Here is a 20,392-nt window from a genome sequence, read left to right as displayed (position 1 = left end):
GTTCAATGTTTACAACTTTATAAAATTGTTTTCCGGAAATTGAATGGCAAATTTACATTTAACATCTTTTAATGCACTGTATGTTGTACTTTTGTGTGTCAGACATTGCTTGTATGTATATAAATGTATTTGCTGTTTTAAAATAATTAGTCATATATTTCTTTCTGTGTGCAACTGCCTTCCCAAAATTAGCAAAAATGTACTATACTGTATACAAGATACCATTTAATGTACTGCAGTCCGCAGATCAAGAGCATCCAAAGTTATACTTTTATATAGAGTATACATAGATTTGTGAATTCTATAAATTAGAACTCCAGTTCAATTTAAAATCAGGATATTGTTTAAAATGAGTAATTAACATTTTTGTCTGTTGACCTATTCTTGGGATAGAAACGAATACACAAATCGAGCACTTTGTATGCTCAAAAATTATTCCTGTTCTGATCCATAACATCATCTGAATGATGATGCAGGTTTCAGAGATCAGGGTTATGTTAAACAGCCAGTTTAGAGGAAAATATCAGTCAAGGTTGGGGTAAGGGTCAGTATGTTTTGGGTAAGAAAAAGAATGAAAATGGGCACTGATATTTTTGGGTGCTACTTTGGAAACAAACAAAAATAATATACACATATGTGGCATCTCTCTGATCGTCAGGAGTAGGAGATTTTTTGGGGTTGTTTTCTGGTGGTAGTTTATTGTATTGGCAAAATATACTTGTGACGGAGGGTAGGCAGGACAGAACACGCAAAGCAGATGGCAGACACACAAAGCTTTATTAAAGCAAATGACAGTCATTCAATTGGGGTTTGCAGGGAGTGTGGCAGTACCCGGTATGGGGAAGTAGCAAGGAGAGGGCTCAAAGTAATGGTAGTCCGGCCCCAGGGGCAAAGTTAGAGTCTCTACAGCAGTTTGTAATCCAAACAGGGAAATGAGGATGGAGTACAGGAACAGTTCAGGGGAATAAAACAGGGAAGCATACACTCACGGATCTGGCAGGGATGCCTGGGTTCACAGCGGACGTCAGCCAGGGGCGACCCTTCTCAGCCCACAGCAGGTGGTCCTGGCAGCAGGGACCAGGCTTCACTCTCCAGCAGCAGTATGCCAGCTCTCTTGGGTGTAGAGCAGGGCAGTAGGACAGCAAGTACTTGCCCTGGGTATGAGTGTGCATAGCGTAGTCCGTGGGTAATAATCCTGGGTGACTGCAGAGGGCAGCTGGCATAGTTCTCCCCCAAATCCTGGGGCTTGTGCAGAGTGGCAGCTGGCGTAGTTCTCCGCTTTTTCCTGGGCTGTTGCAGAGCGGCAGCTAGCGTAGTTCTTCCCCTTATCCTGGGGTTTTGCAGATCGGCAGCTAGCGTAGTTCTCCCCCTTATCCTGGGCTTCTGCAGAGCGGCAGCTGGCGTAGTTCTCCCCCCCCTTATCCTGGAGGCTTCTGCAGAGTGGCCACGAGGGTCTCGCCTCAGCCGAGATCCCTCGGTGGCGTGGCTTGGATCGGGGAGCCCGGCATCTCCCTTTTTAAGCTGATGCAGGACGCTCCCCGGTCGTCCTGGCAACTGTGGGCGGGCTGGGGCAGCGGGCCTCGTCGCCTGGCAATGAGGCACGCCCCCCTGGACACGGGCCGCACTCTCGAGCACGCGGTCTTTGTCCAGCGGTATCTGCAAGCGCGGGAACGTCTCGTGCCCATGCTGCGGATGCCGGGGCCGTGCGGCGCAAGCTTGACGCCGCGGCCCAGAACATCCCCGCAGGAGGTTCGCACCTCTCCGCGGAGAGGTGTGAAACTCACTGCGAGAAGGCTATCTTCTTCCCTCCGGCCTCCCTGGATGGGGAGAGGATAGTGACAGAGGGTGACAGGAGTCACGCCTTTTGTCCTGCGCGGCTCGGTTTCAAAGAGCCACGGCAGGATGGGAGGCGGAGGGGGTCATTACTGAGCGGGTCAAGTAAGGGGGGAGAGCGGAGCAACAGGATGAATGGTGATTTTATTTGGGACTGAAATGTGATTTTATTTGGGGCAATACTGACAGAGCACCTAAACCGTGATAATACTATATAGGTTAACCACTTGCCTACCAGGCACTTATACCCCCTTCCTTACCAGGCCAATTTTCAGCTTTCAGCGCTGCCGCACTGTGATTGACAATTGCGCGGTCATGCAACATTGTACCCATATGAAATTTTGATCATTTTTTTCTCACAAATAGAGCTTTCTTTTGGTGGTATTTAATCGCCACTGGGCGCTTTACTTTTTGCGCTATAAATTAAAAAAGTGCAAAAAATTTGAAAAAAAAAAAGTTTATTTGTTTCTTTTATAAAATTTTTCAAACAGGTATTTTTTCTCCTTCACTGATTTGCGTTGATGAGGCGGCACTGATGGGCACTGATAGGCGGCACTGATAGGCAGCAATAAAGGGCACTGATAGGCAGTACTAATGAGGTGGCACGGATAGGCGGCACTGATAGACAGCACTAATTAGGGGTCACGGATAGGCGGCACTGATATGCAGCACTGATAGGCGGCACTGATAGGTGACACTGATGATGGGTACTGATAGACGGCACTGACTGGCATCACTTCTGGGCACTGACTGGCGGCACTGACTGGCACAACCCCTGGGCACTGACTGGTGGCACTGACTGGCAGCACTGCTGGGCAGCACTGGTGGGTGGGCACAGGTGGGTGGCACTGGTGGGTGGGCACAGGTGGGTGGCACTGGTGGGCACAGGTGGGTGGCACTGGTGGGCACAGGTGGGTGGCACTGGTGGGCACAGGTGGGTGGCACTGGTGGGCACAGGTGGGTGGGCACAGGTGGGTGGCACTGCTGGGCACATGTAGGTGGCACTTCTGGGCACAGGTAGGTGGCACTGCAGAGTGGCACAGGTGGGGGCACTGCTGGGCACAGGTGGGGGCACTGCTGGGAACGGGTGGGCGGGGCTAGTGGGCGCACTGCTGGGCGGAACTTGCGGGTGTCACTGCTGGGCACCGATCATCAGGGCACTGATTATCAGTGCCCTGATGATCGGTGCCGATCCCCGCTCTGACAACTGCCGGTTCTCGGCAGTACTTTCCTCACGATCTGACAGCGTGAGGAAAGTGCAGCCGAGAACCGGCACTTGCATTTCCCTGTGATCAGCGTGTCATTGGACACCGCTGATCACGTGGTAAAAGGCCGGTGGGATCGGCCTTTCACCACGCCACGTGATCAGCTGTGTCCGTAGGACACAGCGATCACGGAGATCGCCGGGTGCGCGCCCCCTGGGGCGCGCAGGAGAGCGCGTTCTGGGAGGACGTCATATGACGTCCACTCAGAACTGGCCGGCCGTGGTGAAGCCGTCATTCGGCTATGCGCGGTCGGCAAGAGGTTAAAGTTAAAAAAATGTGTTTTGTTTTTTCTACTGTTTTGGGCCAGTTTACATCTACCACCAAATGGAAGACCAATTTGTTCTAAAAAAATACGAGGTATAATTCACCTTGATAAAATAAAAGTTGCAAAGATATGCACAGTTTTACATACACATGATAACATTGCAAAACTGGTTTCTGGTAAGTTTTGTTTGGGCATTCATCTTTAAGAGGTTAAAGTTCTTATTGATGCAGTGCGAACATGTGTTAAACTGGTGTAGCCTGTGTCTGAAACCACTACCTTCACCAGTTTGGGCTCCTGTAAAGATCCTAGCACTGTCAAAATTTTTCCAGTCCATCCATTACTAGGACCTATTTTGTACAAAGACTAGCCTTCTCCTGACAGATTCTTTTTCTTCCCTAGCACTTTGCTGAACAATATCCCATAGAAGAGGTATTTACTAAGAAGTGAACCATTGCCATTTTTGCCTTGGCAAGACTGTCTATTCCTACTGGGGACATTTCAGTGTTTTTATATCAAGTTAACAATGGTTTGGAAATTCTTTCCAAGCCCTTCCTCTCTCTAGCAGGCCTTGAAACCTGTTATTGATGTCATGTCCTTTTGCCAGACTTCAGGAGTCTGTTTATTATTATGCAGAGAACACTTTGACTAAAACGCTGGTCTGCCAAACAGTAATGTAAAAAATGCTTGCTCCGAATGCCCTTCGATGGGGACTATCTTTTTGATGGTTCGCTAAACAACTTTGTAAGTTTAAACTCTTCTGCCTCTGAAGCCAATAAGAGTTCTTTTGTTTCTCCTAAGCTTCTAAAGAATAAAATGTATTGAAAATAATTCAAAATTCACTATTTTCTATGAATTTGCAAATTTTTTGTTGTTGTACATTTTATTCTTTATCGTTAATGCTTCTATATACAATTCATTTTTTTTTTAACCCTAATGAAGGAGGATTACTTGGCCCTCTAGATGTGTTGGGTAGCTCTGTTCTTTCTTTTGTCGTTGCCATCAGTAAGATAGGATAATGGCGTTCTGAGATGATCATTTGGTGGTTGTTGATTTCATTTTAGAACTCTCCATTTGGGCAGCCCTTACTTTGTGGGATAGCCTGTTTTGTGTGTGTGAGAGTCTGAAGTCATGTCATAACGTTCTGCTACCATCTTGCAATTGATGGGGTTAAGATATGAGTCTATCACCTCACACTTCTTTTTATTCTTGGACTTCATTTGGTTTATGTTCTTGCCCCCAGTGTTCGCCAAGGTCCTAGCTCTAGTTCTAGCCTAGTTACGCTCACAGGGCATTCCCATCATGGGATATCTAGACAAACTCCTACTGAGAAAACAGCACAATGACTGTCAAGTCTCCACAAAAGTTTGGTTGCATCCTGAACATTCAGAAGTCTGTGTTGGAACAAACCTATAACTCAACATTCTGGTTGTGTAGGAAAAGCGGATTCAGCCATTGGACCTACCCATACACCTGGTACACTAGGAAAGCTCTGGAGTTGGAGGAAGTCCTTCCTTCCGGTGGATGCAAGTCTAACAGTCTGAAGACAGGTCCTAGACACCTTGGTGATGCAGGGGACATTGCTGGAAAAAGCATGCCTCCCTATCAATATTCTGGAGCTCTGAGCTACCTGTCTATTCCTTCAGTGCTGGACCCCTTGATTGCAGGTATCTGACCAGTATTCAGTCAGACGATGCCACAGCAGTAGCATATATTATCCAACAGGGAGGAGCCAGAAGTCTTCCTCAGAAGTGGAACAAATTCTGTCTTGTCTTCAGCCTTACCCTTCATCCATGTTCCAGTAGAACACAATTGGCAGCAGACTATCCCAGCCGGTGGTGCTTGGACCCAGGGTAATGATCTCCACATACATATGTTTCACAGGTGGGGGACACCAGATTGGGGAGGGGGGGGGTTTCCTGGCCTCCAGGTTCAACAACAAACTGCACAGGTTTGTATCTACATCCAGAGATCCTTCAGTGGAAGCAGTGGGTACTCTGGTGGCTCTGGATAATCCTCTGTCCTCTGACTCACAAGGTGGCCTTTTGTTGCTCTTAGCTCTGAAAGGCAAGTGTCTGATCTAGCAGCCTTATCTTGTCAGAAACATTTTGTTCTCCACAGGGACAAGTTTATCTTGACCCTTAGAGCATCCTTTTTCTAATGTGTTTACTACCTTTTACCTTAATTAAGAAATTGATTGCTGTCCAACTCCTGAGATTTCCTTCAATGTACCTCTTGATAACTCCAAGAAAAGGTACAATGAGTACAAAAAAATCCTGTTTCATTTGTGCCACCCATCCTCCTTGGAAGCTATGCCTATTGGGCTCTTCACATCCCTGTACTGTTTATAGTCTCAGTACAGGCAGCACAGCTCATCTCCCCCTCTCTCCTCCTCTCATACAATACACAGCTCAGATCAATTCCCATAGACACCCTCTATCTGCACACTGCTATACTGCACAGCCGTTTTTATCTGGGAACTTCACATGTCAGAACTGCAGCATAGCAGGCAATTATCCAGTGTGCAGACAGAGACTGTCAGAGAATCTATCTGAGCTGTGTGTTGTGTGAGAGGAGGAGGTGGAGAGCAGACAGCCTAGAGCTGACATCAATCAAACAAGAAGGAAAGAAGGTGGATCCAGACAAGATTGTCAGCATAAGAATCCAGAGAAGATTGTAGCCCCCCCCCCACAGGTGTTTACCTTGATTTTAATAGGGTGCACGTCTCAAAGGGCTGGAAAGATTTGTATGTATTAATACCTCACAGGGAATAAGATGAAGCTAAAAAAGGGAAACCAGGAAACCCATACTTCTCTTTCAAGATTAGGCTGACAAGGCTTGTATCTCCTGATTAGGGCAGTCCACCAAAACAACAGCAATCCTCCAGTCTGTTTCCTTCACAGCTCCAAAAAGACCCCTCATGGATGGATGGATAGAGATTCCTATCATGCAGTAAACTAGTCACACTCGGCCATGGATAAGGAGGTACCACCAGGCATCCTTTATGGGGCCCAGGCCAGCGGCTGAGTCCAGGAAGCTGGACAAATCGGATGTGGCAGGGAGGGTAATCGGCACAGCGGGGGGATGGGGGGGCTGTAAGCCAGCTTCTTCTCTCTCTCCTGCTGGCTTTCAGCTGCTGCAGAGAGAGCCATACAGGGGATCAGTTGCACTATTTGCCCCACACCCCTAACCCTCGCTGTGCATCATACATTTCCTCCTGCTGCCCAGGCCCCCCTGTGTGCCCCCACCTCTGCAGTGCTTCCAGCTTCCCTCCTCTCTTTCCTACCAGGTGCTGCAAACACACTGCAAGCTGCAATAGGATCCTTCAGGATGGAGAGTGCGAGATGGGTCCAGTAAATGTCACATTTACCAGCCCCTTACTTTCCTGTATGAACACAATGAGTGATTGGTACCCATCACTCACTGTGTTCATTCATAACTGAAGCAGAGTAAACTGTTTTTTTGGTAGGAAACCACAGGACCCCATACAGCCAACCTGACAGGGCCCCCTTCCAACAGCAGCCCTGAGCACACTCTTTTATACTCTCACATTATAATGTAAAATTACAGGCTCAAATTACAGTTTGTTTGCAGAGACGCTTTAATAGAGCTCAGCCTGGCAATAAACAGGAGCAAACACAAACCACCGGTCATTGGCTGCTCTGTTCCTACCCGGCCTACAAAAGCTCAGTAAGGTGCTCACTGAACTCCTTCCAACTCTGCCCCAGTGTGAGCCTTGCTGAACTTTGTAAGCCAGGTAAGGACAGAGCAGTCAGAAGCAAAGTTTTTGCCATGAGATGTGAGTTGAGTTTTAGAAGCAGGAATGTGTGCCTTACCCAAACAGTGAATGGGCCTTCATAGAGGATTATAGGTGTTAGACTGTGAAGTATTATTTGTTTTATCATTCATTTTGTTTATAAAACCCTTTTCACAAGGACATCATCCTTTCACTTATGTTTTTCAAAGATAAAAACGGATTCAGTTTATATCAGTTTGTGCCCTAAATACAAGGGAAACCTGTAACATGTTCCAAAGGTGAACTTAGCCTTTAGGTATTTTTTATTATTATGCAAGGTTCATGTCTTTTTAAAAAGTGATCTTATCCACTGTGGTTTGTAGCATTATGTAAAAAAAAAAAAAACCTTAATTTGATTTACAAAGTACAAGCCTCTTGTGAATATTACTATTTCCATGCAATGACCAATTTGCAAAATATGCACCTTGACGCTGCTCACAGAGGATGCAAGTGGAAAAAAAGTGCACATAGAAGTAAAAGTTTAACTGAAAACTGCATTTGTGTAATTCGCTGACCTCAGGTTCCTGGCTTCTCCCCCTTAACCAGTTCCCTCAATAGCAAGTCGCTTGCTATGGGGCACTAGTGCGTGCTCGCTCCTGGGCCTCGTTCTGTGTGTCCATAAGACACCTAGAGCTACGGCTCTGCCCCGCCCCCCATTCTGTCATTGTCTCACTGGCTGTGACTGACCGAATTGGGAGCAAATGGCCTCCTGCTGCTATCAATGAGGAGAGGGAGTCCCAGGACAGCTGAGGCTCTTGTGCACATTGCTGGATCGAGAGGGGAATTACGAAAGCATTAGGGGGGCTGAGGGGGGAACAGCACACAGAAGGTAAAAAACCTTCCGCCTTTTACAATCGCTGTAAACTGGTGGTATGCTAGCTCAAGATGTTTCATTTGTATTTCCTACAAATTTCCACCCTGTTTGGGTGGTATTTGAAGACTGAAACTACAAAATCTAACATTTCCTAGCAACTAATTCTTACTAGAATCCTATATGAGACTATGAGAAAAACATCAGTTCTTACAAAAAATATTTAAAATGCCTACACACAGCTCTCTATAAATGATCTCACTGAAGGATCATTTAGCTTCCCTGTCCCCAAGATGGCCAAAAAAACATAATTTGGGTAAGAAGCTACACAGCATAGTGTGAAACATCTGGGGCTTTTTCAAAGTGTATCTTAACCCAGGCACTTGAAACAAAACTGAATGCTGTTCCTATAATGTCAAATTGTTCAGTCTATATTCAATGCGTATATATACACTATATCCCAAAAGTATTGGGACACCCCTCCAAATCATTGGATTCAGGTGTTCCGATCAAATGATTGGCCACAGGTGTATACAATCAAACACCTAGGCATGCAGACTGCGTCTACAAACAATTGTGAAAGAATGAGTTGCTCACTGGAGCTCAGTGAATTCAAGCGTGGTACCATGATAGGTTGCCACCTGTGCAGTAAGTCCAGCCATGAAATTTCCTTGCCACTAAATATTCCACAGTCATCTGTTAGTGGTAATATAACAAAGTGGAAGCAACTGGGAACAACAGCAACATAAAATGCCAGAGTGGGGTTAGCGCATGCTGAAGCACACAGTGCACAGAAGTCGCCAACTGTCTGCAGAGTCAATAGCTAAAGACCTCCAAACTTCGTGTGACCTTCAGATTAGCACAACAGTGCGTAGAGAGCATCATGCAATGGGTTTCCATGGCCTTACATCACCAAGTGCAATGCAAAGTGTGTGATGCAGTGGTGTAAAGTACACTGCCACTGGACTCTAGAGCAGTGGAGACATGTTCTCTGGAGTGATGAATCACGTTTCTGTCTGGCAATCCGATGGACATGTCTGGATTTGGCATTTGCCAGGAGAACTGTACTTGCCTTATTGCATTGTGTCAAGAGTAACGTTTGGTTGAGGGGGGATTATGGTGTGGGGTTGTTTTCAGGGATTGGGCTTGGCCCCTTAGTTGCAGTGAAGGGAACTCTTAAGGCATCAGCATATCAAGACATTTTGGACAATTTCATGCTCCCAACTTTGTGGGAACAGTTTGGGGATGGCCCCTTCCTGTTCCAACATGACTGTGCACCAGTGCACAAAGCCAGGTCCATAAAGACATGGATGAGCGAGTTTGGGGTGGAGGAACTTGACTGTCCTGCACAGAGTCCTCACCTCAACCCGATAGAACACCTTTGGGATGAATTAGAATGGAGACTGCGAGCCAGGCCTTCTCTTCCGACATTAGTGCTTGACCTCAAATGCGCTTCTAGAAGAATGGTCAAACATTCCCATAGACACACTCCTAAACTTTGTGGACAGCCTTCCCAGAAGAGTTGAAGCTGTCCCAATACTTATATATATATATATATGTATGTGTATGTATACAGTCATGGCCGAAATTGTTGGCACCCTTGATATTTTTCCTGAAAATCAAGTATTTCACACAAAAAAGGTATTGCATTAACACATGTTTTGCTATACACATGTTTATTCCCTTTGTATGTATTGGAACAAATATAAAACAGAGGCAGAAAAGCAAATATGACATAATGTCACACAAAACCCCAAAAATGGGCTGGACAAAAGTATTGGCACCCTTAACTTAATATTTGGTTGCACACCCTTTGGAAAACATAACTGAAATCAGTCGCTTCCTATAACCATCAATAAGCTTCTGACACCTCTCACCCGGAATTTTGGACCACTCTTCCTTTGCAAACAGCTCCAGGTCTCTCTTATTGGAAGGACACCTTTTCCCAACAGCAATTTTAAGATCTCTCCACAGGTGTTCAATGGGATTTAGATCTGGGCTCATTGCTGGCCACTTCAGAACTCTCCAGCGCTTCTTTGCCATCCATTTCTGAGTGCTTTTTGACGTATGTTTGGGGTCATTGTCCTGCTGGAAGACCCAGGATCTTGGACGCAAACCCAGCTTTCTGACACTGGGCCCTACAGTGCGACCCAAAATCCTTTGGTAATCCTCAGATTTCATGATGCCTTGCACACAGTCAAGGCACCCAGTGCCAGAGGCAGCAAAACAACCCCAAAACATCATTGAACCTCCACCATATTTTACCGTAGGTACTGTGTTTTGTTCTTTGTAGGCCTCATTCCGTTTTCGGTAAACAGTAGAATGATGTGCTTTACCGAAAAGCTCTATCTTGGTCTCATCTGTCCACAAGACGTTTTCCCAGAAGGCTTTTGGCTTACTCAAGTACATTTTGGCAAACTGTAGTCTTGCTTTTTTATGTCTCTGTGTCAGCAGTGGGGTCCTCCTGGGTCTCCTGCCATAGCGTTTCATTTCATTTAAATGTCGACGGATAGTTCGCGCTGACACTGATGCTCCCTGAGCCTGCAGGACAGCTTGAATGTCTTTGGAACATGTTTGGGGCTGCTTATCCACCATCCGGACTATTCTGCGTTGCAATCTTTCATCAATTTTCCTCATCCGTCCACGACCAGGGAGATTAGCTACAGTGCCATGGGTTGCAAACTTCTTGATAATGTTGCGCACTGTGGACAAAGGCAAATCTAGTTCTCTGGAGATGGACTTGTAACCTTGAGATTGTTGATATTTTGCCACAATTTTGGTTCTCAGGTCCTCAGACAGTTCTCGTCTCCTCTTTCTGTTGTCCATGCTTAGTGTGGCACAGACAGACACACAATGCAAAGGTTAAGTGAACGTCTCTCCTTTTTATCTGCTTTCAGGTGTGATTTCTATATTGCCCACACCTGTTACTTGCCCCAGGTGAGTTTACAGGAGCATCACATGCTTGTAACATTCTTATTTATCCGCAGTTGTGAAAGGGTGCCAATACTTTTGTCCAGCCCATTTTTGGAGGTTTGTGTGACATTATGTCGAATTTGCTTTCTTTCCTCCCTTTTTTTGTTTTGTCCCAATACACACAAAGGGAATAAACATGTGTATAGCAAAACATGTGTTAATGCAATACGTTTCGTGAGAAATACATGATTTCCTGGAGAAATATCAAGGGTGCCAACAATTTCGGCCATGACTGTATATACACACACATACCTTGATTTAATCCTATGAGCAAGGTGTATCTATAGTCAAGTCCTTTCATAGATAAACAATGCTTACTGAGTTCACCTACAGTGTTCTCATCTTGACTTGGACTACTAGCATCCTAATACTGGCATCTTCTGGGAGAAGTTCTACTTTAGGTGCACTAACTTTTTCATTGATAGCTGTGACTAATGATTTACATTTAGTAGTCTTTCAAAGGACAATAAAGGTTCTGGTTTGGGGGCTTCCTAAGGATGGTAAAGAAAGCATATACTGTGTGAATTATGTGGATTGACATTGATGACAACCAGGCAAGAAGCATTTTTAGTCAGCAGCCAAAATATGAATATAGATTTTATTTAAATAAAGCACAAGACGGGGCCCTTTCATAGTAGCATATTAGAAAATATCACAGTATTAAAACTATGGCCAGCAAAATTTGTTTTTTTTTCTTCTTTTTTTTTTCAGAACCTTAATGGTGAAAGTTGTCTCAAATATTTGAATTTGTGATAGTTTACTGCAAATGTTTTTTTCTTAAATGTGCAGTTGTGCTAATTTTACCACCCTTAAACTAAACTACACTACCACCCCCCTCTCCCCTACAGATGCTTATTTACTTTGGTTCCAGAGCTGCAGCCTCCTACGGTGTTTTCAGCTGACTGTGCATGTGCGTTGATTTGAATCGGAGACCCTTGGTTTACAACCTAATTCAGAAAAATTGAGACCCACACCAAAGCAGGTCATGGCTCTGGAATCAGGGTCAGTAAGCAGCTGGGGATATGTGGCCCTCTGTTAGACCCATAAGCCCAGGGATTGGTGATACATGGCCCTATGTTGGAACCATAATCCCACTGCTTGAATATTCCTCTTTCTTTCTTTTTTTCTGTAGCCTCTTCTTTATATAAGCAACCTGTTGACAATCCTCCACTTCTCCTAATTTGGACATTAAGAGGCCAGAAGAGAAGCACTCTTGACCAACTCTTGGATGATTTGCCTCATGCACTCTGCTATTGTTCTTCCTTACTACTTCCTTCTGTGGGTTACATGTTGATGTATACTGTGTGTCTGTGTACGCACTACTTATGTATGTCCTTGCAGAAGTAAAAGTACTATGTAGCTCAATCAATGTGCAAAATTCTCAGCTGTTTGCCAAAGGGCGCAGTTATTTGACTGACTTGCTTTTGAGTAACAGCTGTTATTTACCAGTACATAATAAATATTAATGTGTAGGGGGTACATACACAGCAATCTCTTCCCCAAATTGTCCTTTGCAGGGTAGGTCCTGATTCTCTAACCTCAAAAGGGCATAGAGTTCCTGTGAATAGATGATGTTCAGAAGAACTACAGGAATTGGTAGGCATGTATCATATACATGATAATCCATGTATAGACTGCAATGAAAAGGCTTTTTAAAAGCTATAGATGTGACTGTTTATGAATTTGTTTGTTTCCAGCCTCTGATAGAGCTCACAATTTGGAAGTTAGCATCTTACCCTGGCATCCTAATAGCTGGAGTGCCTATGCTTCCATGTCTGAGTCTGTTTAGCTGATAGCAGTTCACAATAGACAACACGGATACCTGGGTTCCATGATACAGCACAGTATTTATGCTACATGTAACATAATCGCTAACATTTGTTCTTACACAGTAAATCACTGCAGCGACAATACATTTGTTAAAGCTAAATTTAAGGCAAATAGCCAAATACACAAATTAATCTCATATAGGGAAGTTGACAGAGAATGTGAATTTCTGTCCATGAGACAGAAGATCTACAGAGCTGTGCCAGACTCAGCAAAGCTAGGTGCATAATGCCATTTACAGTTAAGGAATACAATTGTGCCCTCTCTCCATCCCCACCTTGCTGCCCTGGCTTCCAGCACTGCCCCTTCTCCTTCGAGTTTGAGTGCTGCTGTATAGGGGATTGTGAGAGGCTAATACCAAGTCAAATTCAGGATCTTACACTAGTCGCATTTAAGATAAATATGCATTAAGGGCCTTGTTCATATGTGTGTACTTAATCGTATACCTGTTTGAGGGCTATGTTTGCCTGCACGGGGATACCCAGGTGTTTCTTGCATCCGCAAGCCAGCAGTTCCATTCATGTCAGTTGGGGCACAGCAGCTGCACCAACACTATTTGTGTGGGTGCGTGTCCCCAAATTCAGCCTATTCTCGTTCAGAGACACGCATCCACCCAGATGACAAATTGGGAGCAGTGACTTCTGTGTCCAGCTGCTGCTTTTCAATTGACTTGATTGGGACAGAACAGTTGTTTTTTTCACATTCCATGTAATAAGACATTATTTTGTATTTACAGCATAATAGAACAGTGAAGAATAAAAAAAAATGGTCATTCATATCTTAGTTATGTAACATAAGGACAATTTATTTAAATTTATATTCAGAAAGCTAAATTGTTTTTGATTTTTAAAACAAAAAATACAATTCTTCAGCCTGTACCCTTAGTCTACTGCCATCCAATTATTTAAAGCTTTGGATAAAGCGGGGGAGAGCTAGTTTCTTGTAGGTTTTAATCTAGTCTGTTGAGATTTTCCCTTGCTTCCTGTAAACATCAAGACAAAAAATGAGGGTTACATGCCAGGACTAAAAGGCACAGACAGCAGAAAAAAGCCATTTTGAACTCCTTGCTTACTTAAGATGTGTTTGTGTCCACATTATGGAGATATCCCATCACTTCCTGTCCTTAAAATTTTCCCAGCAGAGCACAGATAACAGTAAAAATCTTGGCATAGGTTCTAACCCTTAACCTGCTCTATCCAAAATTAAAACAAAAGCTTTACCTCTAGTTGCTCTTAGCTATAGATTATACATATATATATTTTTTTATATAATGTAACCACAGTCAAATTACTGCAAGGCCCATTTTGGTTTGTGTTGAGCTTTGCTGCAGGAAGATACAAACCATATGTAAAAAAAAATAATTTTAGTGGGGCTTGTTCACACCGTTCTGCTGCAGTGGTAGGGGTTCACGTTTTTCATGCATAAATCCTCATTCTGTAGGTAAGTGGAAAGAAAATATGCTTAAAGCACTTAAGGTTTATATTGTGATATTTATAAAATTAGTGAATAGCATTACTACTTTACATAACACATCAAGAAAAAAGACAGTTAAAACAGTCATAAAGTGTGAAAAATACATATCAACATTAAAATGACTATGCACTAAATGTTATAAATGCACATTGCTACACTCAAGTGTGAAAGATCCCTAAAGTGGGAATGTAAAGCCATAACTTTTTTTTTTTTGTTTTTTAGTATTGGATAATGGTAGAAAAGAGCTAAAGAACAATTTTTCATTTAGGCCCACTTACACCAGGGCAGTCTGTTGCTGTCAGATGTTTAAAGCATTGTGTGTTGAGGCCATTTATTGAAAAGCGTGCCTAACACACCACAATGAACCAAAAATTGGAGCTCTAGTAGAGAGCACTACAATGCAAAGAATGGCAGTGCATTTGACATGCTTTATCACAGAACAGTAGTCCTTTAACTTCTTGTCAACCATGTAATGCATGTATGCTGCTGGTCACGGCTTCTGACTGGGTGCCCATGGGGCTGTGAGAGTCAGTCACATTGGACATATGACAGAAAAGCCGCACCGTCTCCTGGGCATTAAAGCCCACTAAAAGGGCTACTGGGAAGCAGCTTTAAGGGGTTAATAATTCCCCCAACCCCCTGAATGCGTATTTCTGTGTTCAACACTTACATTCCTACCTGTTCAGCAGTCTTCACCTTGCAGCTCTGACTGGTGCTGCACAGCTTTTTTGCGTCAGAAAATAGTTGCATATGTACTAAAAGGTTAAACCAGCGAGGACACTTTTGGGGGACAAAATGCAGTTTGGTGCAAGGCAGGGTCACGCGGTGAAGTTTGCTTCACTGAAAAGGGAGGAACATTACAGGCTGCACTCAGAAAGGTAGACAAGTTATTAAAAGAAATGGTCAAATTATTTGCAGTGGCTGGGGAGTATGAAGCTGGGGCATATCAAGACGAGGAACAGCAGTTGGAAGTGTATGATGACCTTTAGAGCTGATTTGGACATGTGTGGTGTGGATTGAAGCTCAGGTTTCACAGCTAATTGATACAGAAGTTGTTCAGCGGTTCATATCAGGTTCAGGACAGGATTAACTCAGGCTTTTATCCTGTCCACACATAATGCGGTTTAGAAACTGTTACCACAGAAGTCAATAGCTTGTAATCCGCACCTGAACCGAAAGGCACTGCTCAGAAAACAGACGTCAGTCTTTTTCAATCTACACTGCTAGTGCACTGCACATATGTGAACAAGCACCATAGGAGGCAATGCTTTTTCATGTCATGCGGATTGGATGTGGTTCAAACCATATAAACTCTGTATATATTTGAACCGACACTTACAGGGATGCCTTCTCTTTTTTTTTTCACTTATATGTGACCCTGTGGTGACTTTTTTTCTTGGTGTGTATCATTGAGATTTCACTTCCCAACCCAGAGATACAACTGGAAGAAAAGAAATCTCTCAAATATGAACAGGGGTATCTATTTGAAAAATGTCACCTCTATTCCTGCTTCAGTGACAACTGTAAAATGTTAGATTGCCTATTCCAAGACAATGGTCACCAGGACAAACAAAGAAGGTTGATGTCTCCAGCTAAAAAATAAGCAGCAATAAAAACACGATGTGGGTTTAACTTTTTCATTTAGTACACAAAATTAAAAAAAAAAGCTTTGGCTTTCAACTTTCCACAAATAAACTTAGTCTACTTCTGATATTGTAAATGTTTTTTTAATCTAGGGAGGCAGTATGTACACAAGCACAGTATAAAATACCCTTTCCAGCTGACAGACCTTGGATAACAGTAGATATTAGCGACTATATTTTAGATCATTTACACAACATAGATTGTCCAGTAATAAAATCTGTCAGATTAGGAGAAAAAAAATCTGCATAAATAAATATGTTCTATGATCAGAAACACAATCTAGAGCACTGGTTTACTAAAGCTAGGAATTGTACAGGTTCATGGATAAACTCCTCCGATCCTGATACACTATATAAGCTGAAGCCTTTTATAATAGCATTAGTAATTCCAATCTTTGTACACACATGCCAAACATAATATAAAAGCCATCATAGTACAATGAGGGAGTTCAGAGCAAGGGCTTTACCCTAAATTACACCAATGTTAAGTATGGCTTCCACTGTTCCTTTTTTTCCAATAATAGCATTGCCACCCACCTACATTTATAACAGCTAGACCGGTAGAATGCCACTAAAATGTTTGAAGCTGAACAGATTTCTTTAGTCAGCAGTTTAGAGGTGTTGTAACAAAATTGTGATAATTATGCTATGGGTTACTTCTTTTTCATTGTTTCATCAATTTACATAATTCGTATCCATTTCTTTGTTTAAGGAAACCTGTAATTCACTTTAAACATTTTAAGTACTAAGAACAAACACTACAAGATGTCTACTGTTACCATTATTAGCCAATAAGCCTCTTCTGTACCGCTCTCTGATTTAGTTTCACTTTGGTCCTGGGGTCAAACTTTCCTTGACTTGATGGCTATACGCCCCTTTACAATGTCCAATGAGATTGCCTTGGCCAATAAAAGCACTCTCATTGGACAAACGAATGGCAATTAGTACAGTTTAGCCATCAAGTCAAGAAAAGTTGAACCCCAGGAACAAAGTGAAACTAAGTCAGAGAGGGGCACAGGAGAGGCTACTCTGGCTAATAAAGGTACTTGCATCTTCTGATTTAAAATAGAGCTAGGTTCACATGAAGTTGGCATATCTAGTAATCACATATATTTTTGACAATCATAACTTTAAAAAATCAGACATGCTGAGGAAGACATTCTGTATGTAATATTGTTTATGTAGTAAGAGGAGTATTTTTTTTACAGGGACATACACTGTTAAGAGATTAACTACACAGGCAGACATATCATTCAGAGAGATTATTCAATAAAATCAGTCTAGATTATATTCCACAAGTGAGATCAGCTCAGTAATACATAATTTTGTACCTGCAAAATCTGGATCTCAGTGACGTAGGAATCACTGAGGTAGGTGCACATTTCAGAAGCTTTCTTTGGGCCATCCATGGTCCTCTATTTTACCTTGTTTGCCTCAGTGAAATGCGCAGTATGCATAAAACAGATCTACATAGTATGACGTATAGGGTGCTTGTGGACATGAAGGAGTTATAAATAATAAGGTAAGCCTGTTCTGCTAATGATATTGGAAAAAGTTATGAATATTTTGTGCAGTAATAAATATCAGTCTTTTCAGTCTAAATTTTATCTGCTTTTGTTTACCTGTATGTGTTTTGTATGAAAATAAAATGACTGAGTCAGTCACTGAAATGTACCACTCAGGTTATTGAAACTTCTAATAAAACAATGATCTTTACAAACTGCTTTCTTTTTTTTTCCCTTGTTATGTATTCTAATTTTTTCACACAGAACCATATGTCTTTTTGTCTTATAACTACCTCTTGTGGTGGAATGCAGTTGCAAGTGTTTCATGAAAAGACGGGAGGCGGTTACCTTCAATAATATGTGCAAACATCCTGAAAAGAATGCTTTTTTTTTTTCCTCATAAATGTCATATGCTAGAAACTCTGTCACCAGCTTGCAGGTAAAAGCACAGAAACTGCAGTATTTTTTCTTACCATTAACCATTTTATTCACTTGCAATGCACCTCTGAACTTGCTTACTTGTGTTTGTGCTGGGAGGGCACTGCACAGTGCCCTCCCAGCACAGATACCAAGCTGTCACCGAGATGCCTGGGTCCCGTACCAATGATCGGGACCCAAGACTCCTGGTTCTGAGTCACCGCATCGTGTGATTGCCTCTGATTGTCTATCACAGTGATCAGTAACTGCAGCCTGCCCCTGTGTTTTCTTTTCTCTCTGAATAGGGGAGAGAAACAATGTTTCTCATGCAGGGAGAATGTAAACAAAACTGTGTGAAAAAATAAGAACAAATACCTAGATCAATGATGAATCTAGGTCAGTGTCAGGGTTAGTGTTAGGGTCAAGTAAAGGCCACGTTCAGTAAATTTTAGGCAGGATTTTTTTTTAAAGCATTTTTTTAAAGTATTATCCATATCAGTGTGTTTTAGGTAGAATAACAAAAAAAATGCAAAATGCGCACCATTGTTTCTGGGCCTTACTACAGGTACAAACAACAAATAACATACACATATGTGGTATCACTGTGATCGTCAGGAGCAGGAGAATTTATTTTGAGCTGTTCTTTGGTGGTAGGTTATGGCAGTAGCAAATATGCAGCTAAATTTAACAAAATGGACTTTTTTTACTATTCTGGGCCAGTTTTCCCTTGAAGATAATAATAATAATAAAAAAAATCTGTTTCCATTTACTACCAAAAGAAAGACCAATTGGTCTTGCAAAAAAGGTATAATCCACCTGGATACACAAAGTAGTCGTGATATGTACGGCTTTACTAATAAATGTCAAAGTTGCAAAACTGTGTTTAGGTTGTTAGATTTGTTTTATCCTTAGTCACCCTTAGTCAAGGGGTTAAAGTGTTACTAAACCCAGGACCCTGAGTTCACTATATCTGGTCTCCCACAGTAAACAGAACATGGAAGTGCAGTTATTTTAGTATATATAAATGGCTAAATACCTTTTATCATCAGCAGTTAGAGCAGGCTTGTGACTTCTATCAGTGTGCAGGTGAGCACTGGTTAAAGCTTTTAGGAGGTTTCATGCTCCTCTCACTGCCCTGTGAGATTGCATAACCCCTGACCTTCTGTCACAGTGGACAATGCTGATTGGCCCTGTGCTGATCACATGCATCCTCCCAAGAAAAAAAAAAACTCTTGCAGTACACACCAAACTGAGCATGTTCAGAGAGTCCCCAAGGCTGTGTTCTATCAGGAGATGAAATGGGGAAGGTGGAAGAAGGGGAAAATCAGAGAAGACAGGATCAAACATCCTTTTTACACAATGCAGAGGATTAACCCCTTAAGTTCCACAGTGAATATAACAAGTAAGCTGTAGTGCATATACAGGCTGATTTTGCTGTTGTGGGGTTAGTAACACTTTAATGACAAGGTATTGTTTAATAAGCCAGTCTATAGTGGAAATGTTAAAATTGCTCTGGTCCATATGAGGTGTAATTAAAAGAGAGAAAAAAAACCTTTGTGAGGAATAGTATACATGAGTGTTAGGTGCTACAGCACACCCACAGAGTAGACTTAGTGCCTGTAAGCACAGGTAGCAGTGTCAGTGCTCAGAAGCACTATGGTCTTATGTTGGTGGCACAGCACAGTGCAGGTCATCTCTTGAGTGTGTATGTGTTTCTTTTTCAAATATTTTTTTTATGTATTTCTAAGAGAGTACAAAATTCAAACATCAATACATATTGTATGACAACATTTAACAATTGCTTCATACAAAGAAGAGCACAAAAAATTAAGTATAATATTCGCATGGTACAACATCGGAGGCCTAGATTTAAAACAATTGGGATGCATGTGTTTTTAGCTGGTTGACTCACCAACAATTTGCACCAAATGCTCTAAATGATAAGGAGTTTTAAAAGATTTGGGATCTTACCAGAGTGCAGTTTCGAGGGGGCTGTACATTCTTTGGCACCATCTATTTATTTTTGCGGGAAATTTATTCTTGGGGAGTTAGACTGATACTACTGTCATCTCTAAACTGTCAGCATCTCTAATTGCCAAAAGCATCAAAGGCTGTATTTGTATCAAATGTCAACACATTCTAAAACTATCAATACTTCCCTTTAACACTACTGATTGTGGAAGTGAATTCCACATTCTTACCTCCCTGACAGTGAAAAACCCCCTACGCAGTTTAAAGTTAAACCGCTTCTCCATTTTCATTGAGTGGCCCCACGTTGTCTTACTTGTCAACATCATCATTGTACTCCCTGAGTCTAAATAGTTTATTTCCTATGCTAGCTTCACCATTGAGGTATTTGTATATTGCTATCATACCTCCTCTCAAGTGTATCTTTTCCAGGGAGGGGAGGAGCTTGCAGATGACATCACGACGCAACGGAAAGTCAGTGTTTATCACAGCAGGGGTATACATCGCTCCAGGACTCTGCAGATCGTGGGGCACTCTGATAACACTTTCAGGGCCCTTAGTTGTTATTGGGTCTTATGTTTTTCATGATCTTGCGTCTTGCTGGAGCATATATCGCTAT

At 42.6% G+C, this 20,392-nt stretch overlaps 1 protein-coding gene across 7 annotated transcripts in view; it reads left to right on the top strand.

Moving 5' to 3' along the window:
- SEPTIN11 (septin 11) overlaps positions 1-17,603 on the top strand; it is a 156,904-nt gene extending 139,301 nt beyond the window's left edge. For all 7 annotated transcript variants that reach the window (XR_016312540.1, XR_016312539.1, XR_016312531.1 and 4 more), the window contains one exon: positions 12,073-17,603. Coding sequence is in view for 1 of the 7 variants with exons in the window: in XM_089676105.1 (XP_089532231.1) it covers positions 12,073-12,088 (16 nt within the window). In the remaining 6 variants the exon portion in view is untranslated. The remainder of the gene's footprint in view (positions 1-12,072) is intronic.
- Positions 17,604-20,392: the final 2,789 nt, after the last annotated feature.

This window comes from Staurois parvus, unplaced genomic scaffold (assembly GCF_062004578.1).
Source record: "Staurois parvus isolate SC_StPar_1 unplaced genomic scaffold, SC_StPar_1.0 ptg000013l, whole genome shotgun sequence".
NCBI lineage: Eukaryota > Metazoa > Chordata > Amphibia > Anura > Ranidae > Staurois > Staurois parvus.
Note: the sequence above shows the minus strand (reverse complement) of the source record. Positions and strands in the feature narration are given on the sequence as shown.